General features: G+C 38.8%; 1 protein-coding gene across 1 annotated transcript; it reads right to left on the bottom strand.

The window, feature by feature from the left end:
* Positions 1-443: 443 nt before the first annotated feature.
* Positions 444-23,163, bottom strand: ptar1 (protein prenyltransferase alpha subunit repeat containing 1). The gene is made up of 7 exons (XM_022219956.2): positions 23,032-23,163; positions 14,575-14,744; positions 11,798-11,864; positions 11,415-11,519; positions 9,138-9,384; positions 7,751-8,109; positions 444-6,232 (listed from the first exon to the last, which is right to left on the bottom strand). Exons 1-7 carry the CDS (start codon positions 23,115-23,117, stop codon positions 5,854-5,856), a joined length of 1,413 nt encoding a protein of 470 aa, XP_022075648.1. The 5' UTR covers positions 23,118-23,163; the 3' UTR covers positions 444-5,853.
* Between the last annotated feature and the right edge of the window lie 1,575 nt (positions 23,164-24,738).

Raw genomic sequence — 24,738 nt, 5'->3', positions numbered from 1 at the left:
ATACATGCAATCATGTCTCTCAGGACTTCATACTTTACTGTTCAACTTAAAAACAATGAAATTACTGTTGGGTGCTACAATTGCGAAGCATTTAAATGATACTGCATGCTATGAGTTATGCCGTGTCATGATGGTACTGATGTATGTCAGACTCCAATAACTGCAGGAAGTGTCATCAAAGTAGCTGCAGTAATTGAGGTTATTTTGCCCAAGGAAATCACCATGTCAGAGAATGCACGGTAAGAAGAGTGGACAGAGGAAACACAATATCAGAGAAATATGAAAATAATAGGATAAACCTTTTCAGACAGTGTTCCCTGGGGAAAAAAAAAAAATTTGACTGTGGCCAACGTTACATAATAGAAATATGTAAATAGAGAAAAGGTAGAACCCTGGCCTCTATCTCACCTTTACACTGCTGACCAATCACAGCACGAAGTAGGTATGAACAGATAAGCTTTATTTTCTTAGTAAGCAGATCATGAAACACTGAAAGTGAAGATATATTACTTTCACTCTATAAATAAGAAAACTGATGAGATGATGGGGGCATAGCCTCCCCTGAAGTCAAATGAATAACAATTTAAAAACAAACAAAAAACAGATGCTACATTACTGTTTTGAAAAGCACGTTGAACCTTTAAAAACATTTCTGCATAGGTAGTCTTGTATTCAAATCTCATGTGCAAGTATGTTAAAATACTCCCACAATACAGTTCTGATATGCACCTATTCCTGATGAATACACAAAATAATAATAATAGTATTAATAATACGAGCTTCAAGATTATCGATGACCATTTACACAGCCATTCAAGCTGACAAAGCATCAGACTTCAACTCTTACGCTGAAGGTTCTAAAAGAAGCTAAGAGTTATATGGAAGCACATGAAGATCGACTTAAAGTGAGCCAGGACGTTTTTGTCTATGCAACCTGTGCACACAGTGGTCACTAAAACCAAATTTCCTTTGAATCTCAAACCACTATATACGGAGGTGACAACACCCAAACTGCATCAAAGACTCAACATTTATGCTCCTGCCACATTTCTGATGTGATAAGGAATACATGTGACCACATAGTGTACGGTGTGAATACTTTTGTGCCCATATAAATAATGGCTATACTGGTAAGACATTATCATCTGTGAAAGTTCACGTATTTTCTCATTTGCGTGTCTGGAATACCATCGACAGAACTAAAAAACTTGTAACAGCATTCCATAACATCCTTAGAGAAAAGATGAAGTCTGTTCAAACTGCAGGCCATTCTGTTTTTTGAGGAACACAGGTCAGACAGATCTGTTAGACACAAATTTAAGAATACCATTCTTATTTATTTTAATCAGAATAGATGACAGATTATAGCAGGAGGAGCTACACTTTCTATGCAAGTGCACCCTCTTATAATATGGTGGAAAAGGTTCAATATTTTTCACAAGACATTGCTCAAAGTGATACATATAGAGAGTTTACTATATGAATATAGTACACTCAGAATGCATACTTAAATATTTGAAGCCCTCATTTGTTTTAACTTTGATGAGATCAGCTTACAGCTCCCACCCACCCCTTCCAAAATATAAGAATACTGCAAAGAGGGCCACAGAGATGTCAATCAAGTACACCTAGATACAAGAAGTCGAATCAGCTAATTAACTGACAATACCTGCAAACAGCCTTTCATTTCTCAGTCTGGTTCAGCACAAACAACCACAATCATGGAGAATACTGCTGACTTGACACTTGTCCAGAAGACAATCACTGACACCCTCCACAAGGAGGGTCAGACTCAGAAGCACATCTGAAAGGGCTGGCTGTTCACATATTAATGAAAGGTAACTGGAAGTAAAAGCATGGTAGGAGAAAGTAAAAGGGATGACTGCAGACCTGAGAGAATGATCAAGAAAAGCAGATTCCAGAATGTGGAAGAGATTCACAAGCAGTGTACTGAAGCTGGAACCAGTGCATCCAGAGCCACCAGAACAGACGTGTCCAGGAAGTGGGCTGAAAATGTCACAAGTCACTCCTGAACATCCAACAAATCTGAAGCATCTTACCTGAGCTAAGCAGAGAAAGAACTGGAGTGTTGCTAAGTGATCCAAAGTCTTCCTTTCAGGTGAAAGTAAATTTTGCATTTCTTTTGGAAATGAAGGTCCCAGAGTTTGGAAGAAGAGTGGAGAGCCACGGGATCAAAGCTGCTTTCAGTCTCGTGTGAAGTTTCCACAGTCAGTGATGATTTGGGTGCCACGTCATCTGCTGTTGTTGATCACCATGAATAATCAGGTCCACAGCACAGCAGGCTATGAGCAGAGTTTGGAGCACTACATGGCTTTGTCTACTGAAGAACTTTTCAGAATTTGGATATTTTTGTGATTATAAATCCTCTTGTAATTGATCTATGTTGATCCTTTGAATATTATCAGATTGATTTCATGTGTACTGATCCTAGAGTATGTTTTTCATTTTGAGCAAGGTCTGATGAAAATATTGAACCTTTTCCACCATGTTCTATTTATATGAGATGCGCTTGTATAACTGACGGGATGAACTGTGCAGGTTCAGCAAGTAACTTTAAAGGAGAGTGCTCCAAATTATTCCTTAACAAAGACATGATGTGAATTGTAACCCTGCTGTTGTTAGCTCTATTTTTATGCAGTAATGACATAAAGCAGCTGGCATACTGATACCTAGCTAGTTTGTCAACCCAAAAATGATTGATCTTGAAAGTCATAACTGTCTTCTATGTGAAAGTACACTCTTAAATTTATACTGCACATTAGTATGAATATGTGCATTAAGACCAGGTGATTGCTGTGCTGAAATGGGCTAAAAAACATTTTACAGAAACTGGCTAGAAGCCCTTTTATCTATTTAAAATACATCCATCACAAAATAAGTGTGAACGTGTTCAAAGAAGTGTTTTATACTTGGAATATTTCAGTATGAAAACAAAATTTGTGCAATAAACAGGCTACAGTGTTCAATTTGTTGCCTTCAGTAAAACATTTCACCAGGTGGATGTTTAAGAAAGTAACTCTTGATGAATTCCATTCCTGCTCAAGTCAGATGTCACTCTCACATTAATCCTAAAATTGAAGCGTGCTGGTTCCTTTAAATTTCAACAAAATGTACACGTCATATTAAGGATAGGGGATGACTGATGTCAGAAACTGTCAGCTCAATTGGACAAGAGTTGGAATATTTTGTCCCCATTTTTCATTCTCTATGTGGCCAAAACATTGTCAAACACCACTGTTGCATTTCTGTTTGCAACCAAGTCTTCTTTCTCAGTGTTTTTCTGCTGTTCTTCTCTCCTGTCAATCATTTCGCACTGTACATGTGAAACCTACATGTCTATGCAAACTCTGCCTTGAGAGTACATTGTTTTTTAGAAACTCAGGGTTTTCAAGCACCCTTAAATCGGAGTAAACTATGTTTGATAAGACAGACCTCTAGATTAGCCGTAGAACATGAGAACTGTGGGAGGTTTTTTTTGTTGTAGCAGGATGTGTTTGACTTTACATCACATTTCCTGTGATGCATCTATTGCAAATATTGTCATGTCAGTAGTGGACAAATATAAGATGAAGCCTTACTTCCAAACATTCTTGAAATCTTGTGTTCGAGGTGCCTCCAACAAGGGTGTAGGAAGCCCTCAGGATTATTTCTAATCTCTTGGCTCTGATGCTTTTGGGGAAACACCTTTTAATTGTAACAAGGTCTGTAAAGTCGTCTTAGCCCTAAAATGCTTAAAGGAAGCTATAGGGCAACATAGCTGCTACTTAAAAAAAGCATTTGTCATGTAGTTGTTTAGCAATGACACTACACAAAACAATAACCGATTAATATCATTACATAATTCATAGTGTTCTTAATTTTTGACCTGTTATACACGATACACCTGTAACACATAAAGTAGTTGTAGTAACATCAGTTTGTAGCACCAGTTAATATTTAGGGAACTCAATTCCCCAGCAATCTGTCTTTCAACGTCAAACATCTGTGCTGCTGAAGTAGTAAAGCTGATATTTCTCTGCGCATCTATTTAAGCGCTTCAGGCTGCATGAAGACTCCTAAGTTTGACTTGTTCACAGAGCTTTCTGTTGCTGTAACATTTCACTCAGCTACATACTTAGAACATACTGAATAGATTTACTACTAAAATCATATAGAACCCAACCGGGAAGTAGCAAAGGATCAGGAAAAGAAAAGAGAAAGAGAAAATGGCATGGTTTAAAGAAACGTTACCACCTTCAGAATGGAAATCTAATAAACCATCAAGAAGAAAAAAAAAAAAAAAAAAAAAAAAAAAAAAAAAAAAGAGTCTGGCTGTGCTTCAAACCTACTATTAACCAAGGAAGGCTGACTGAATTTTAAGACATTCATCAAAAGTGGCATAAACATAGGTTATAGAAAGTCTTTCAAGACAATTTAATCAGTGTAATGGTCATTCATTTTTAATTCCAAATTGATATAATTAGCTCTAAAAGGGCCAAGACTTAAAATACCTTATTGCCTTTAGTGTTAGTTTAAAAATGGATTCCTTTCCTACGGTCCTTGAACATATCAGGTGTGATACTGGGAACATTTACCAAACCTATGCTTAAGATTGGGATATTTCACACACACACACAAAAAAAAAAACAACACTTCATTCTAAAATCATCAATTAAAGATTCTCCAGAAATAAACTGTTCGCATCAGATTCCTATAAAAGAAATTTCTGCACTTTGAGAGTTTTCAGGTAAACTGCAGACTGCTTAAACAGAGCAGAGAGGAAACAAGGATAGAAACAAATTAGAGGCCGAGAAGACAATAAAGCATACTTGCACAATACGATAAATGTACAAAATGTACAGGGTGTAACAAATGTACGTATGCTGTATGTTCTAATTAGGTCAAACAGCACAAAAGACATTTCTGAGTTTTCTCTAGTTTCAGCTCTGGTTGTGCCGTTACAACTGAGGTGCAGAACTTAAAAATATGACAGGAGCATAAGATGCCCAGACACTGCTTGGAATTCAGAGGGCTAATAATAAAGTACAGATAATTAAAACATAACGTTTTATTTTAAAATATATTTGCTGACTTTGATAGCAACAATTTTATAGAATAAAATTTTTCCTTTCATTATAGTTATATTACTCAAAGCCCTTTTAAAAATATAGCTTTATTTCATAATTGCATTTTTCTGACACTTGTACATGTAACTTTTCTTTAAAGAGTGGTTGCTACCATAGATATTAGATTTGTAAAAAGGAGGGAATAAGTTCTAAGAATGTATCAAACCATGTTACATCTTATTCATTCTTTTATACTGTATTTCAGAATTTCTTGTCCACTCTTGTCCAACAATTGTAATTTAATAAGTCTAACAGAGTGTAAAATCTATTCTGCTCTCACCTCTGACATTGTTCTTGCATCTGTGGCAGCTTCATTTAAATTCTCTGCTGAAAAATTTGAACAAAAAATAAGTAAGGGGTGCAGATGAACACCTGCTGGCAATAAAATAAAATGTGGGAATTCCATCTTCGGCATTGAAACACCTGAAATAAGAAAACAATCTACTAACAGACGCACAGTGGGGAGATTTCCATTCTGAAGGGAACTGGCTCAGATGAAGCTCAAGAGAATCCAGATATTTGTGAGGGAAAAGATCCTCATCCTCTCTACCTACTGTCAAGAGGATAGAACAGTAAATAGGCTGCCCCATGACTGGTTTCTGAAGTCACCACTGCATTTAAAGTACGATTAATTTAACTCAGTACTATAGAAAGGTAAGTTGATCCTAAAACTAAGACTAAAGGCAACTTGAGTGTTGAGAAAGAATGGAGCCAACTGTTCTCTTTCTCAAGACCGCAGGCCAATAACGGTGTCTAACCACTTCTTGTACGCCACGGCGAAGCGTCTCTGCTCGGGGTTACAGCAGCTGTCCAAAATACTGTTAACAAAGCTGTGCTCAGAGGTCAGGGTGGGGGTGCCGGGCAGCAGGACGCCTCTCTTCAGTCGCTTGCTGTCATGCGGGTTTGGCAAGGACACCCTGTCTAGCTCCATAGGTTCACTAGCATGGCTCTGCCCATTCACACTCTCCTCCCGGCCTGCATAGCTTTGAGGGCTGGCCTCTGGCATGCCTGGATCACAGTCACTGAGGTGAAGGGAGTTGCTGTCTCCTCTGCTACTGCACTGATGCTCCCTCTTCCACTGGTTCAACAAGTAGAAGACATGTCGCCTGGCAGGTGTGGAAATATAAATTAACAAATACATTTCAACCTATTTAAACAGGCTGCAATATTTTTACTGCACTGTTGGATTTTTGCACTTGGGTCTTGAAAATACTGTTTGAACTGTCAGAAAAGAAAGATTTTCCCGTAAACAGTGCATTATACTTTACAGATGATGTGCCTTGTGCGTTACAAAGTCTTAATTTAGGTCAACAATTGTATAGAGTAAACGAAAAAGCAGCAAGGAGATAATCAAGTACAAATACCTCAGAATTGCACTTAGACAGCAATTTTGTAAATGCACTTAGTTTGATTACATCACTGCTTTCTGCAAATGCAAAGAGCAAAATCATACAAATCTGGAAACCCATTAAACCTTACAACAGCAGCAAAAGTAGAGCAGTTAATATAAACCTCTTGGCATCAGGACATACTTGTAAAATGTCTGTACAATGTATACTAAATGCTACAGTACACTAAAAATGTGATGTGCTTTTTCACCAAAAGATCCAGGAGTTCCAACTTCCCACGAATTTATGAACAGGAACTTTGCCAGTGGTAAAAGTTCCTCCAATGCTTTTGGGAGGTAACATTTTCCCCACAGAATTTAATTTATACCCTGATTGTTAAGGGGGAGCTTCACCCGGCCGAGTACTAAAAATGACCAATGTTGAAAGTTTCATATTGCACAAACTTTTTAAGATAAGGTATGCAACCTGTACATTTTTAGAGACCTCTAAACACCAACTTTACTGTGAAACCAAATTTGTTTCATTTTGAACAACTCTATTCAAATTAAATACTGTTGAATTATGGAACCCGAAATAACACTTCGTATTTGCCCCAAGCAAAATCTCATGCAATATTTAACATAAAATGATACCAATGCACCACATAGTACTTTAAGTATGGACCTGTGCACCTATTAGGCATTTTGTCATATTTCACTGTGGTTACCATGGTAATGAAACCAAACAATTACTACAAATATTTTCGTACATAAGTCAGCATAGAATGAGGTTATCAAAAAAATGGGTGCATTCTACATAGCCTATACTACTAGCATGCCAAAAATGGGAAGTTTTGGTCAAAAGCGTAAGAAGATAAATTAAGGGGCAGTTTATGTGTTTCCGAAAATCAAGTTTTGAGAAATCGGCACTTAAAGTTTATGATTGATGATGACTAATTATATAAGCAATCAAAAAAAACAACAACAATTCATCAGGAGAAAGAATACATGTTTAGGTATATGATAATCATCTTTTTTAAAATTTGACTTTTTCACCCAAATCTATCATATTTGAAGGTAAAGCTCCCCCTTAAGATAAAAATACAGGTAGGGGACTTGAGTTTCTCAAAAGATTCCTGTTCCCTGGGAAAAACACATTTTTAGTTTAACCGGAAGATCTGAACTATGAGTCTACTTTATGCAATAATGATTTTCACAATTTATTTACTAAATATTTTGAAGAGAAGTATTATAATACATCACTGCAAAATGAACATGTTTAGCTCTGTGGGCTCACCTGTGACTCCAGAGCGTTTCGTGTCCAGGAAAGGACTGAATCAGATCTGAGCACAGTTCCATCTCTTGTTGAAAAAGCTGAAGGACTGTGGTGAAGCTCAGTTGTCTGTCATCCTCATTGGCTGCCTCTGCTCCTGACAGCTCCCCATTAGTCTGACTGCAGCTGTGCTGGTGGGGACCGCTACTGGGTACTGTGCGGGACCAGTGCTGGGATGAACCGTTGACAGTGGCCAAAGCTGAAGTCTGGTAGTGCTCAGTGATCAGCTCCTTGAGCAGGAACTGGCGGTAGTGAAAGCCACTGTGGTCCGACACATGCATGGACACCCACAGGCGCATAGAAGACAACTCATCATGGAAAACCTGCCAGGAAACATGGTCACACAAGTGCTCATGAAGAAGAGGAAACTAATACCGAGGACTCACGACATTTACTAAACAGACTGATTGCAATAGGGTGTTGATTTTTTATTTTTTTTCACTCAGTACATCAAGTTTCTATTTTTGATACTGACACATGATCAATATACAAGCAGTAAAGGTTAACAGGTGGAATTATACTTCTTTTTGGCCGATAGATTTCTTCAACAACAATAGAAGAGGAATATCACAACCCCTTAAATATGACAGTCAGTATCAATAACATCTAAAAATCTCTGATTCGTAATAGCACAACAAAACAAGAACGCCAGTGAATGTATTTTAACATAAAGTCATATTTGGAAAAACTTGTATTTGAGCATAAAAGTTGTAATAAATGTAATAATAAATAAAAACACATTACTGTTAATATTCTTTCTCCAAAAAAATACAAAAGCAGTGGTGGCTGCATTTCTATCCTGATAGAAAAAAGAATGCAAATAACAAATAGGACTTTTATTGCAATAAATTTCAACTTCATTGCAGTACCACAAGAAATGACTGATTGTACCATGGTGCAGTCTTTTCCCAACACTGGCAAGCCATCTGTTTTATCACAGGATTTTTTGATAAATTTATGAATCTACGGGATTTGAGCTAACTACATAAATACAGGTGTGAACACAAACGTATGTATACTTGTAAAAACAATGTATATCATGGTCAAATCATTAAAACACGTGTTTTATCAGATAAAGCAATCATGCATTTTGGGTTTCATGTTAATTTATGATAGGCCTTTCTGATAGAGTCTGCTGGGTCAAAATTATATATACAGCAACTTGAATGATCAGTTTTAGTGATGTAGAAAGTGTTCATCAAACTTTCTCATGAGTGTTTATGATGGACCACAGCTGTTGTATTTTGTGAGTGAATTTAAATTTTCCAACATAAAATGTTTATTTTTCCTATGTATGGAAACTTACGGCCCACCCTGTGCATATAGACACTATGTACATAAAGATTCTTACTTTGCCATTGCCTTTGGCCATGTGCTGCAGCACCCAGATGCGGTGGGACCAGGCATTGTAGTTGCTGGGATAGCGGCAGGCAGCATCAGAGCATACCCTCATCTCTTGGTGGAGAGTCCTGGTCAGATGGTCACTGAGCTGTCGGCTGCTCTCTGCATTTGGCTGCTCTGCTTCACCCTGCTGCTCCTGAATCTTATTGTAGCTCACAGCATGGAACTGATCCAAATTCTGCTGCAGCACCCAGCGCCTGCAGGAAGACATTGTCTGGTAGGTTAGATAAGATAACTTCAATAACTGAGTGTGTAGCTACTGCTTTGTACAGTAAAAAAAACATAAGTATCCTTTTGCAATATCACTTATTTTTAAAACCATATCAAACCTGTGATTATTGAAACTAAATTGCACAGCTGTATTTTCAAATGAGTCTCAGTGAATGAACATGGTTTCAGAATGACAGCAGAACTTTCTCCATTTTGGACCTATGGGCTGCGTCTAGTGGCTCCACATTGAAAAGAACTGGTAGAGGAACTGACAAATTGATTCTGTGTCTTTATGATGGAAAATGATTCACAAAGTGATCAGCTCAGAAATAGAGGGAACACAGTTGCAGCAGTGATCATAATTACTTTACACTGTCTCTGTTATAGTGGATATACTAAAATACTGGCTCACAAGATGATAAGACAAAACAGAGGGAGACAGTATTACATGAAACACTCTTTTCCAACTGGAATTAAACTGCTGTGACCATTTGACTAACAGGACTCTACAGCAAACATTATTTACAGAAGGTTTTTTGTTTGTTTATGCGATCAAACATTCAGCTTGTCAGATTAAAAATAATGCAGATATTAGTAACAATTACAAACAATTTAACATTAGGGGTGCAACAAATAAAGTCAATGGCCAAATTACTTGCTTACAAATTCATTTGTTTAAATTATTTGGTTATTACTTTGTGACATTGTCTTGTATGTTTAACATGCCAACTTGGAATGCTCTTCCATGAAGGCAATACCTGACTGAAGTGTATCGCAAAGTAATGTGATAATATACAAGCACAGAGCACCTTCTGACTGTCTGGGGTCATAAGTTCATTGCACATCACCACTTAGAGGAACTAGAAGAAAATCGATGAAGCAAAAACAATAATAACCACGGCTACCAACAGTGTGTTGCAATCCTTGTAGCCTGCCAGGTTTAAGTTGACCTTCACCGGGCTGAAGCACAGAGTAGAAGTCTTTTAAACAACAGTTACTGCCAGGCAGTTTGGCTTGACCCAGGTACAATGGTTCTAACACTCACTAGTGACATTCAACACTCTTGGCTCCATCGAGTCAACAACCTTAGTCCAGTTTTAGAACTATATTCTCGCTACATTATTACTAGGCATACCTTAATGCCATCAGACTGTTGTAAAACCACACTAAAACCACTTATTCAAAAAAGACACTTGGCTGCAGTGGTGTAGCCTACTGGTCATTGCGGTGGACCTTCAAAAAACCCAGTGTGTTTTTAGCAGATTTGTCTGTTTACCAGCTTGCTATTCAGGGTGTGCATGTGAGAGTGTTTTTCTGAGGTTCCAACCAAGTTTTCATCAAAATTTAGTAAAGTTGAGCATTGGAAACTGCAGTTCGCTGCAATTCACATAAACACAAATATCAGGGATGGGATCAGCAAGTTCTGATTCTAGCAGAAAGTTGTTGGGGGGGGGGGGGGGGGGGGTGCGCGGCGGCGGCGGCGGCAGGGCAACTTCCAATCGCTGGTCCGTTTACAATCGTCGTTAACGTCGTTACCATCGCGTGGGAGTATCAGCGACAATAAAGTGTTCAAACTTTAAATGAAATCGGCGGAAATCCGCAGATCCGCGGTAAATTCCCATCCCTGACAAAAAGCGGAATTCCGCGAATTCGCGGAAAAATCACATCCCTGAAATATGTGAGTATTACAAAAGCATACAACCAACATCTTTGCTGTCTTTATTGTTAGCTAGCAAATACCTAAAATAAATTCAAGCTATGAAAAAACTAAAGAGCCATTCAGTAAGAATATTCAGTTTCACATTCAGTGTAATTCAAAGGCCTCAGGGTTGATTATTTGTTTCAATAAGCGACAGATTAGTCAACTATCAAAAAAAGTCCTTGTCTGCATCCCAAAGGGGTCCACTGACTTCTGTTGTACACTCTAAATAAATTGGTTAGAACATTATAGCAAGTGTGGATTTGTGAAAGTGACAGCATTTATAGAAGAATAAGGTGCTCTTCAGTTATTTTTTACCTGTGTATCCACGTCTCTGGGCTCTTGGGGAATTTGGTGAGGGCCAGCTGGCCCAGGTAGAGGTCCTTCTCTGGGTTAAGAACCCCACACTGCAACAGTTCCTTTCTGTAACAACAATGAGTCCTGCTTTACAAAAGATCTAGACAGGAGACTACATGCTAAGGTGAGCATAGCATGCTTTGGCCACTGTCACATGTTAAGCAATGATCATATGTTTATCCATAGAGGTTTCATAGCAAGTAGCCAAAGTACCAGTCTCACTATGTTCAGCTTGAAGTATTTTGTCTCAGTTTGTTAGAAGATGTTCATCATCAAGGGCATGGGCAATAAATAGCTGACATTCATGCGAATGTATTATTTTGTTGTGTGCAGCTGGCCTGTACCTGACATTCCATGCGGTGGTAAAGTCTGGGTTGAGCAGCAACAGAGTGCAGGTGATATCCACTAAAGCTGAGAGAAACACAAACATGAACACCAATCTGATTTTCTACTTGGAGCAGCAATGTAACAATATATTGGTAAAATTGGGAGCTCCTTGACTAATCACTTCAATCATTCAAAAATTAATTTCATGACCCATTTCAGACCACTTATTCAATCACTGGCCTCACTTGGTAAACCAATCGAAAACAAATGTGGCAAGATCTGTCAATCTTGAATTACTCAGATTAAAAAGAGATCAGGGGCTGCCAGAAAATTTAGAGTAACAGTCATTCATAAGAAAAATATATCACCAGGATACAGCATTCATGTATGATTAAAAATGCATAAAACTTAAATTATTGAATCAGGCATGTCATTGGGAAATTACCAAATAAGTGAATCCTTGGAAGCGAGGGAGCAGAGCGACCGAGCTGGGGGGAGGGTTTGTGAGTGGGGCGGGGCCCCCCTCCCATGCAAGAAACCTTTGAAATTTAAAGGCTGAAATGGTGCATTCTGGTGAACTCTGACACCTAGAATTCTTTAAACATGAAGGCTTAAAAAAATGTCGGTATGGGACCTTCTAGGCACCCCCCCAAAACAGCACAAAGTCATGCTAATGTGATGAAACCAAATATTTATACTGGATTCAAATTTGAATGAGCCACATGAAGTCATCACTATGTGTGCTTTCCGATTGACCATGGGAGTGAGCCTCTTCTGTTGAGGAACTTGTGGGGCAATGCCACTGGGTTGTTGCAAGCATAGACATAATAAAGAGTAGACGCCGCATCGACCGCCACTGTCCATTGGGGCTGACGAGCGGTGGGGTCGCCATCTTGGTCCGGTCAGCCGCTCCACTCAGCGCTGTTTGACAGCGCATTTAATCCATCTAACTCTGAATATTAAACTGATTTTCACGCGTTTTTTTTATTTTTTGCTGCAAACGTCATACATGTAGCTATGATACAGGACAAATGGTTCAGCGTATTTTACTATTCATAGCGGGAATAATAGATAATAATAATAATAATAATAATAACAGGTAATAGAATATTCTGATATTAAGCTCGACTGTAGACAGGTATTTTGCAAACACTGTAAACACACACACGCATACACTAATATATGTTAGAGAAGCAGATAATGGCAGTAAAGTCAATTATTTTGATAATTTGAAGAGACAATATACGAATACGCTATATATACATATATAAACAAAATACTGACTAATGAACACATTTCTATACAAAACAATATATATATATTATCATTTTCTGATATATATGTAAGAATTATATTGATAGTCTATATATGATTTATATAACTAATAATTTTCTCTGATATATTGATTATATTAATACTCCATCTATGATTTATATATATTCATTTTCTCTGATATATAACTTCTATTGTTTTATATAGAAATATGTGTTCATTAGTCAGTATTTTGTTTATATATGTATATATAGCGTAATCATATATTGTCTCTTCAAATTATTAAAATAGACTAATTGGCTTTACTGCCATTATCTGCTTCTCTAACATATATTAGTGTGTGTGCGTGTGTGTGCCTTCACAGTGTTTGCAAAATACCTGTCTACAGTCGAGCTTAATATCAGAATATTCTATTACTGTTAATCCCGCTATGAATATTAAAATACGCTGAACCATTTGGCCTGTATCATAGCTACATGTATGACATTTGCAGCAAAAAATAAAAATGCGTGAAAATCAGTTTAATATTCAGAGTTAAGATGGATTAAATGCGCTGTCAAACAGCGCTGAGTGGAGCGGCTGACCGGACCAAGAGGGCGGCCGTATTTCTCGCTGCGCAGCAGCCCGAGCGGCGTCTACTCTTTATTATGTCTATGGTTGCAAGTACACACTACTGATCCCGTATGTTTGGTCCTGTTGTCGCGTCTCTTCCCTCCGCCGGGTGAAAAAAATTGCTGGGCATTTGGTGGTTAGAGCGCTTTTCGTACAATTTCCTGGCATGATTTTTCGTTTTCATGTGGTCCATCAGCGCTTGGCATCCTCTGTCGCTGTATTTTGTGTCAACGTCGCACACCATGCACCTCGCTTTCCCAGCTACATCTAACTTTCGATAATGCTCTCCAATCGTTGTTTCCAACTCGTGCTTTTGCCAGCGCACTGTTGACAACTACGTGCGAGCCAACCCTATACCCCTTACACCCTTTTTTTTCTCATCGAATTTGGGCAATTCACGTTGGGTCTCAAAATTGATACCTCGATACGCGAATTTTCGCAGATCCGCGACCAAATGACATGCCTGTTGAATACAAAAAAATAAATAAAAAATGGCACTTCAATAAAATCGGATTTAATCTTCTGAAATTCTGAAAACAAATCTGTCACTACGGACATAATTTGTCCATAATGACAGACAAATATAAAACAGAAATACAGGCAGTAGGGTGCATAAAGAATTGCTAAAATCCATTTCATTGTCAAGGTGACTTCAGGGACCCAAGGCTTCTATGTGTAACAAGCACTACACTGTGCACCAGCTGCAGGAAACATTATGAAACTTGAATAAACTTGTACAAACTACAGCAATATTTATACTGTCTGCATCTTCTTCATGATTATGGTTGTGGTTTACAACAATTGTACAAATATGTTCTGGCCCAGAAGATAAATAGTTGCAAGAGACAAAACCTAAAAACAAATATAGTCTGCCTCCTGAAATAATTTACTAATGAAGACATTCAGTTACCTTCCCTGTCGAGCCAGTGTTTGCGTTGGCGGTAGAGCAGCAACTTGTTGTGGACATATGGCAGCAGAAACTTGACACACCAGCTCTCAACACCCAGCTTGTTTTCCACCAACACAATGGGACTGCGGTTGCAGCGGGCCTCTGGACATGGAATCACACCAATCTCATCACTAAGGGAGCAGACAGCAAGAATGAGGGCTAAGAGTGGAATTAAATTGCTTTATATGGACTTTTTAAAAAATCATTCTGAAAACACATCATGTGGCTTTTCTTGTGGTATATTCATATTCTTAGGAATATCTTGATTTCTTTGGAGACAGCCGAGTCTCAGAGCCATTAGAACTGGTCCTGTCTTGGGATTGAACAATTAATCAATTTCAGAAAAACAATTAGCAAATCAGAAAGGTTGCAGTTTAGTGTATGAGTTATGCAGGGCGCCTGAGCAAAGGTTTCATTTGCTCTGTTCTACGAATTCACGCTGTCCTCTTTACGTGACAGTCATGCTCACAAATCAGGGGTGGCCAAAGGCAACTGCATACAGCGCTAGTACAGTATTCAGCACAGATGGAATTAATCCATCCTGTTTAATAGGGCCTGCCCAAATAGCAATTACTGGGCTCCTGATATTCGGCCTCAACTGATGACGAATATTCAGATCGATTCATTTTGAAATCTTTTTTTCACTTCAACTTAAACAAGTCTTCTTTTGAAAATTCTTGTCAAAAAATACAAACAAATTAAAATTGGCCACAATTCAATACTGGAAAACAGTGAAAGGAGAAAACTTCCAATAGGAGTTAAAAATTTTTCCATAGGCATTGTAGAAATTATTTCAGTGCTGTTCCTGAGCCATAAACGAATGACCTACCTACTCCAATGCCAGAGATGGTCTCCAGAACGATCCTATTACTTTCTAATTAGAATTTCTTTTATTTTTTTAAGTATTTTTGGCAATTTTCTAGTCTGTAATTAAAGAACAGTAGAGGAGTGATGGAGGGGGGGGGGGTTCAGAGAGGAAATGACTCAGCAAATCAGCCTTATACAATTAGAAGCAACTCATGTCTTAGAGTTTTCATTTTGTATTAGTATTAAGAGCAGCTAATATTCTGATGGTATCTTATATAGTAGTGCCCAAGCATGTAATAAACCATTACATGAGGAAAATAGAACCACAGTTTGAATTTTTAAAATGATATCACAAGTAAAATGGCTAAATCTGTCAGAAAACCAGCAAGTAATTTAATAATAATAACTTAGTCCTACTCTGTATTCCAGGCTACAGTATCTGAAAGTCAATCAGCCACAGCCCAGCTTTTGTTGAGTTTCACTGTTCTTGAGGCCTCCTCAAATGCATGTGCTGATGCTCACCACAAGCATTTCAGTCTGAAACATCTTGTGTGAGCAAAAGGACACGTGTCTCAACTTTTAACAGTACTGTTTCAACCACCCTTAACACTGTCCCACCCATTAAAACCACAAAGCTGTTTGGTTTTTGTCTTAGGCCTCACAGCAGCTTTACAACAATAATGTCAAAGAAGAAAGGAAAGCATTCAGAAAGCAGCGCAGAAAGGAAAGAGGAGTATATTACAGATATTATTTCTCAGTATAAGGCTTTCCTGAGTAAATAACAGTCAGCTATAAAAAAAAAAAAAATACCAGAATACAATATTTTTCTGATATCATCACAAAGAAGTGGAATGCTGTAATCTTACTGCATTATTGCCAAGTGTTTTCATGTGGTAGGTCCTATCACTTTTTCCAGTTCAAGCTCCTGCTAGAATATAATGATTAACAACGGCTCTTGAAAGACAAAGTTTATCACCTCAAAATTAGTATTATTTCATCTGTAAATAGTCTGATCATCTCCGCAATTCTAAACTAACACAGTTTCCATAAGCATCATCTGCCCTCCAAACAGCATTCAGGTGGCAATTTTTTAACACAAATTCTGGTTTCTAATCAGAGTAGTTCTGACAAATATGTTATGATTCATGTTGCTTGTACATTTTTGCAGGTACCCTCTGATTCATAACAAACGTGTAATTCAAGTGGTCAGTGGTACACAGAAATTGCAGGTCTACAATCCTCAGTCAAATCTGATTAAAAAAAAAAAAAAACAACGCTTGTAAAGTTTGGTGATTTTTTTCCCCCTAACATAAGGCTTAAAAGTGTTTTTTTGTGCAGGTTATGCTTCTACTACATATGCAACTTGTTTCACACCACTGTGCTTCTGCAAGGGCAACAACACAATTAGCAGAAATGCTTATAATACACACGTGGACAAAATTGTTGGTACCCCTCAGTTAAAGAAGGAAAAACCCACAATTCTCACTGAAATCACTTGAAACTCACAAAAGTAACAATAAATAAAAATTTATTGAAAATTAAATAATCAAAAACAGCCATTACTTTTGAATTGTTGATTAACATAATTATTAAAAAAAACAAACTAATGAAACAGGCCTGGACAAAAATGATGGTACCTCTATAAAAGATTGAAAACTATTTGACCAGAGTGACATGATTAACTCAGGTGTGTCATTTAATTGACATCACAGGTGTTTCCAAACTCATAATCAGTCAGTCTGCCTATTTAAAGGGAGACAAGTAGTCACCCTGCTGTTTGGTGAAAAGGTGTGTACCACACTGAACATGGACAACAGAAAGCGAAGGAGAGAATTGTCCAGGACATCCGAAAAAAAATGATAGACAAACATCTTAAAGGTAAAGGCTATAAGACCATCTCTAAACAGCTTGAAGTTCCTGTGACAACAGTGGCTCATATTATTCAGAAGTTCAAGACCCACGGGACAGTAGCCAACCTCCCTGGACGTGGCCGCAAGAGGAAAATTGATGACAAATTGAAGAGACGGATCGTTGGAATTGTATCCAAAGAGCCCAGAGCAACCTCCAAAGAAATTAAAGGTGAACTCCAAGGCCAAGGTACATCAGTGTCAGATCGCACCATTCGTCGTTGTTTGAGCCAAAGTGGACTTCATGGGAGACGACACCACTGCTGAAAAAAACTCATAAAAAAGTGAGACTGGAATTTGCAAAAATGCATGTTGACAAGCCACAAAGCTTCTGGGAGAATGTCCTTTGGACAGATGAGACCAAACTGGAGCTTTTTGGTAAGGCACATCAACTCTATGTTCATAGACTCAAAAACCAAGCATACGAAGAAAAGAACACTGTCGCTACGGTGAAACATGGAGGAGGCTCAGTAATGTTTTGGGGCTGCTTTGCTGCATCTGGCACAGGGTGTCTTGAAAGTGTGCAAGGTACGATGAAATCTGAAGACTATCAAGGCATTCTGGAGAGAAATGTGCTGCCTAGTGTCAGAAAGCTTGGTCTCAGTCGCAGGTCATGGGTCTTCCAACAGGACAACGATCCAAAACACACAGCCAAAAACACCCAAGAATGGCTGAGAGAAAAGCGTTGGACTATTCTAAAGTGGCCTTCTATGAGCCCAGATCTGAATCCCATTGAACATATGTGGAAGGAGCTGAGACATGCCATTTGGAGAAGACACCCATCAAACCTGAGACAACTGGAGCTGTTTGCTCATGAGGAGTGGGCCAAAATACCTGTTGACAGCTGCAGAACGCTCATTGATAAATACAGAAATCGTTTAATTGCAGTGATTGCCTCAAAAGGTTGTGCAACAAAATATTAAGTTATGGGTACCATCATTTTTGTCCAGCCCTATTTCATTAGTTTGTTTTTTTAAATAATTATGTTAATCAACAATTCAAAAGTGATGGCTGATTTTGATTATTTAATTTTCAATAAATTTTTATTTATTGTTACTTTTGTGAGTTTCAAGTGATTTCAGTGAGAATTGTGGGTTTTTCCTTCTTTAACTGAGGGGTACCAACAATTTTGTCCACGTGTGTAGTTATTTATGGCCTCTGTGAGCTAAAATACACAGGCAGCCTAATTCTCATTTACAATAATTCACTACATGTTTCTGTCCAGTAGAACCTGCATAAGAATATGCACAGATCTACCTCCTTCAAGACAAGAATTATAAAAACAAATTCCCTCACCTTAATAACTATGTTTAAGACATGAAAACTCTAAAAGCGCAACATTTTCTACAGCTGGATGAGAATAAATTTCAGCCATTATTCATGCCACAGAATTTAGGTAGCATTTAACTAGTACACTGCTCCCTTTTGCTAAATCACATGTAAAAGCCCATGGAGTCCATTCACTATGGTAATGTGGCCACTAAATCAATCAGACAAAGCTAACCATGCCCTCATATCCCCACTCAGCCAGAAACCTGGGTGTCATGATTGATGACCAGCTGACCTTTAAGGTTCACGTGGCCTCAGTTTCTCGATCTTGTCGTTATGCCCTTTACAACATCAGGAAGATCAGATACTTCCTGACCCAACACGCCACGCAACTTCTGGTTCAGGCTCTTGTGATGTCACGCATTGACTATTGCAACTCTCTTCTGGCAGGTCTCCCTGCATGTACAGTCAAACCTCTACAGATGATCCATAATGCAGCAGCACATCTGGTCTTCAACCAGCCCAAAAGAGCTCATGTCACTCCCCTGTTCATCTCCCTTCACTGGCTTCCAGTTGCAGCCAGAATCAAATTCAAAACTCTCCTCCTGGCTTACAAAACATTTACAAGAACAGCCCCAGCCTACCTGGATTCCCTGATCCAGGTCTACTCCCCTTCACGCCCACTTCGCTCTGCATGTGAGAGACGCCTGGTGCTTCCAGCCCAGCACGGCTCCAAATCTCTAGCTAGACTCTTCTCCACTGTTGTTCCCAAATGGTGGAACAAACTACCAAACTCTGTGCATTCTGCCGAGTCCCTTTCTACTTTTAAGAGACAATTGAAGACTCAACTGTTCAGAGAACACCTAGGCACGTAAAGCTGCTGTCCGGAGTTTGAATCGCAGCGTCTCCCAAAACACTGTTGGTCCCACCCTCCCTCCCCCTGATTTCGCCCCTTTATTTGTGCACGCGCGCAGTACATGAGGAGTGCCCAGAGTGCTGCAGCATCTTGCCTGTTTTGCTGTTTTCCACTCTTCTACATTTACTAAATAATAAAGGAATTACGTTAGAATGCTGTATTGAGTCTAACTTGTCCTAATACCAAAATAACATGAACCTGCTAGGACGAACGAGTAAAGTTTCAATATGTGATTACACTCGTGTATCCCTCTCGATGACGTTGTTTATCAAACTTAGTGCATTTACGCGTGTATATGTGTTACATTGTTTTATTTCCATCTAGAGTTTAGAATTGCACGACTCCTCTGACGAAGAGCATGTCCCAGACGCCCCAACATCTTCCTCCAGAGGTCGGGCATCTAAACGAAGCCGTCAGGCGGTGGTCGGGGAGCGACGCGAGCACCCCGAGCCAAAGAACGTCCTGCAGTCTCTTGGCCTGACAAGCCGTGGGATTGGTAACCTTTCTGGAAGTTGCTGATCCCTGATGCTCTCTCCTCCATAAGCAAAACAAATGTGCGCGCGGTTGCGTAGTGCGTAGCTCGCCCACCTCTGCATGGGCTTGCTTGCTGTGCGCGTAACCGTTGATTGACAGCATGACAAAGCTGAAGCTCGAACTTGATTGGTCGGCAGCGACTGGCGCTTTTTGGAATAACATGGGGGTCTACGAGAGGAAGGCGGAGCTCAGGAATAAATTTTCATATTGCGTTATACTAACTTTATATTATAGTATCGAACTAGACTAACACATTTAAGCTTTGTTAAAAAATGATACATAAATTGAAAACAAACGGAAACTCCGGACAGCAGCTTTAATCTGACTCCACCTTAGGGGTAGAATAAGTCAGGTGGTCCAAAACCCTCGATATCTCTAGCCAGACTCTTCTCCTCTGTTGTTCCCAAATGGTGGAACAATCTACCAAACTCTGAGCGTTCTGCTGAGTCCCTTTCTACTTTTAAAAGACAATTGAAGACTCATTGTTTAGAGAACACCTTGGCACTTAATCTGACTCCACCTTAGGGGTAGAATAAGTCAGGTGGTCCAAAATCCAGCATTTACTTAGCGCTGACAAAGTTTAAAAAAAAAAAAAAAGAAAAAAAAAAGGGGGGTGGGGGGTGGGGGTGGGGGGTTGTCAATTCTTCTGCAACTTGATGGCAACACCTTTGACCAATCGCACTTGAAGCACTTTCTACAGGTTTTTCCTTATGTCTGAATTCTTGCTTGTGTTGTACGTCGCTTTGGACAAAAGCGTCTGCTAAATGAAATTGTAGAATTATAGAATCCTCCTGCAACTCTATGTTTTAGCAAAACTCAGTTTCTTTATCCTGTCTCAGAGCAGTTTGGAGACTGCAGCAACAACCTCAACAAGATAAAAAAATAAATAAATTATGTCATTTATTTAATGATTCATGGTAGTATATGTTTATCATACCACACCAAAGATATTTTTATGTTCTCTCTACTTCTTGCCATAGTTGTGTTGCTTTCAAAGACGTGCAGTACTTTAAATTGCGGTTACGGATAAACCCGGAATCAGTAAAACAGAGACAGTCGCTGCTTTGCTATGGGGTTAATACAAAGTAAAATGTTGAGTTTGTTAAGGGGCTTGATAGAAATTTAGATTTCTTTCAGGAGTTGCAACTCTGACCCAAAACATGAGCCCCTATTTGTTGTCTTTTTTTAAAAAAATCATGTTGGAGTCCACAGATTTACACCTTAAAATGTAAATATTTCCATGCCGCTTGCATATCATGGCACTTAAACTGAAATGAACTGAAACAAAATGGTCATACCCCCTTTTTTTGCAAGAAATTGATTGTCTAGAATAATCGACTAATCAGTACAATAGTCAATAGATTAATCAACAGAAAAATAGTTGCTAAAAAGAAAACCGAGTTGGAAAAACTGAGTCTGCATCTGTTAATTTGCTGCTTTCTTTTATTGCTTTGCATTTTGTCACTGTATTTTTGTTTTGTTCTGACCTCTGGTTGTGCTGTAAAACACACTGGATCAACAGTATTATGTATACATTGTTCTGTAAATTAAGCTGAGTTAGTATTGATGTCTGTATGACACTTTCTTGTTTTCTGTGCTTCTTCAAGCTGTCTTGGACCGCTTGTATAATTTTTTTTTGATCTAGTAAAATTGTAGACCTTTGGTCCCAAATATCATATCAGTATCAAAATTGTGTCTACTTTCTGTGTATAGTGACTTCTCCAGACGATGTCAAGCTTATAAATTTTGTATTCCAGCGTTATCATGTAGCCTTAATAAGCTGTATTTCAATCCCTATCTCATACCAGTTCTGTTGTCTGTCAGTAGAAATGGAAATATATGCAAGTAAGCACAGCTTTACTGGCAGTTGTGAGCACAGAGAGCAGGACTGAAGAAAACAGATGTAAAGAGCCTGGGTGATGTTCATTATCTGGCAGCTCTGCTGCTGTGGTACAGCATCAAAATTCTGCACAATTACAAGCCACATTTTTGTTCTGCAATCATTTCAACAATTCCAAGACTATTGCAGTGTTGGGTTTTTGGAAACATTCACATGTAACTGAGCTGGACGCCACCGTCATTGTCTAAAATTCTATTGCTGACTGCAGCTAAGCAATGACCAGAACCAGAAATAACAGGCATCATGATGCAACAATTACATGTTGATACTTCAGAAAAACACATGTTCTACTGAACCAAAGTTTAAAAAAAACATTTAAAAAAAAGATACAACCCTGAACAACATTGATGACATCGATTAAGATGTGATCATTTATGTGTTTTTTTTTTAAAATCTTTGTTTATTTGGGTGTTATTGTACATTCATGTCACTTGATGTTCTATCCACTAAGGTGTAAAGAACAATAGCATAAAAGTGACCAATGACTAAATGACAGAAAGGCATTACTGTAACAGACTGATAAAAAGGCAATGTTGTGTATTCCACGTCTGACAACGAATTTACCTTAATGCTGTTGCAAAGCTAATGGGTGAGCGCAGGGCTCCATCTGACAGTTTGTGTTCCTTAAAACGCGGTAGCCCTGCGTAATAATAGCTAACAAGACTTCAAATTGAAACGTTCTCATGTGTGCGAAAACAAATTAATCCCACAAATTCTGAGCTAACGTTACTGGCCGGTGCAGCATGTGTGGTTATAACAGCTATTCTATATACCATGTTAAGATGCTAGCGAGGGAAGTAAAAGAAACAACAGACAGATTTCTATATTTTGGTTATTGAACAAAGAATTGGTATTCTCCGAAACGTCTCTTTGAAACCTGACCTTTTACCAGAAATTTTTTTAAAAAAACAAACCGCTAAGCTAGCTGGCTAAGGCATAAACTTTCTATGGACGCTTCGGTTTCCAGGTAATAGTCCCAGCCCAAGCCGAAAATCTGCTTTGTAGCGTTGCTTGGTTTCGGTTTCGCTGGATGTGAAAAGTGACGCTGCAGTCTTTCTGCTCCATCCACAATCAACCATACTCACATGTTGGGATTCCTCTTGAACGCGTTACTGATGTCTTTGACAACTCTTTGGACCAAGACGTCCACCTCCTCCTCCGACTCCGCCATTTTTTTAGGGCACCGACTGACGTCACATGGATAAGGGATTTTTTTTCCGGGTAAAAATGACAACACGACGGAAGCCCGGATAGACCCAAAGGCAAATAGGCTAGGCTCAGTAGTGTGATTGCTTCGCTCTTCATGTTAATGCTCTTTCAGCTCTTTTTACACTCTAGAGCAGTGGTTCTCAACCCTGTTCCTCAGGACCCCATGTCCTGCATGTTTTAGATCAGGGGTGTCAAGATCCGTTCTTGGAGGGCCACTATCCTGCATGTTTTAGATGTTTCCCTCTTCCAACACAGCTGATTCAAATGATCAGCTCGTTATCAGGCTTCTGCTGAGCTTCATGATAAGCTGATCATTTGAATCAGGTGTGTTGGAAGAGGGAAACATCTAAAACATGCAGGATAGTGGCCCTCCAGGAACTGAGTTTGACACCCCTGTTTTAGATGCTTCCCTGCTCCAACACACCTGACTCAAATGATCAGCTCGTCATCAGGCTTCTGCAGAGGTTTGATGACGAGCTGATCATTTGAATCAGGTGTGTTGGAAGAGGGAAACATTTAAAACATGCAGGACATGGGGTCCTGAGGAACAGGGTTGAGAACCACTGCTCTAGAGATCCAAATCTTTAACAAGCCAAGCACAGAAAGTTTTCCGTTCCACAGTAAATCCTGTCCCACTATTAGTAGTTCAAAAATTCTGAAGACTCTTTATCTTGCTTTCAGGTGTCCCTGAAGCTGCCCGATGATGCCAACTCTTAGTTACATAGCTCTGGACAGAATTATGTGCCACTAGAAAGTGAATGTAAATACTTCATGTCTGAATTTGAATTGCTCAACCTTAAAAAATGCAATAAATATTTGAATTTGAGTCCCTTAATTTGAATTCTGTGTATCTACACTACCAGTCTGGACAGCCGTTTTTTATTTAATTGTTTTGTACATTGTAGATTAATAGTGAAGACATCAAAACTATAAAAGAATACATATGGATCACAGTCTTGGAAAAAATTATTAGACCACACTTGTTTTCTTCAAATTCTTGTTCATTTTAATGCCTGGTAAGGTACATTTGTTTGTACAAATATAATGATAACAACAAAAATAGCTCATAAGAATATATTTAAGAGCTGACATCCAGCCATTTTCCAAAATTACTTCAGTTCAATTCAATTCAATTTTATTTATATAGCGCCAATTACGGGCCAGATTGTCTCAAGATGCTTTACAGAACCCATATGCCTGAACCCCCAGAGTAAGCCCTAAGGCAAGTACTGGCTGTGTAATGCATGTGACAACAATCTTCCGTCTTCTTCATATGTCTGGGCTATGGGGTAGAGTGGCAAGATGGAAGCCTTATCTTATGAAGAAAAACATCTAAACCCGACTTCATTTTGCAAAAACACATCTGAAATCGCCCAATGTAGCCGCAAGGGGACACAAGCCAGTGTCTTATTGTGCCGGTCCCAAGCCCGGATAAATACAGAGGGTTGTGTCAGGAAGGGCATCCAACCTAAAACTTTGGCCAAATCAAACATGTGAATCAAATTCAGAGGGACAGCACATATTAGAGGCTTTGGAGATAAAGTCAGAGAGGCCAGAGTGAGATGGTTCGGACATGTCCAGAG

This window comes from Acanthochromis polyacanthus, chromosome 7 (genome assembly GCF_021347895.1).
Source record: "Acanthochromis polyacanthus isolate Apoly-LR-REF ecotype Palm Island chromosome 7, KAUST_Apoly_ChrSc, whole genome shotgun sequence".
In the NCBI taxonomy this organism is placed as follows: Eukaryota; Metazoa; Chordata; class Actinopteri; family Pomacentridae; genus Acanthochromis; species Acanthochromis polyacanthus.
This window is presented reverse-complemented; position numbering and strand designations above follow the sequence as displayed.

Excerpts from the sequence above, each read along its gene's own strand:
- ptar1 (XM_022219956.2), bottom strand. The coding sequence starts at position 23,117 with ATGGCGGAGTCGGAGGAGGAGGTGGACGTCTTGGTCCAAAGAGTTGTC. Across the intron at positions 8,110-9,137 it reads TGGCCAAAGGCAATGGCAAA|GTTTTCCATGATGAGTTGTC; the intron begins GTAAGAATCTTT and ends GTTTCCTGGCAG. Across the intron at positions 6,233-7,750 it reads GAAACGCTCTGGAGTCACAG|GCGACATGTCTTCTACTTGT; the intron begins GTGAGCCCACAG and ends CACACCTGCCAG.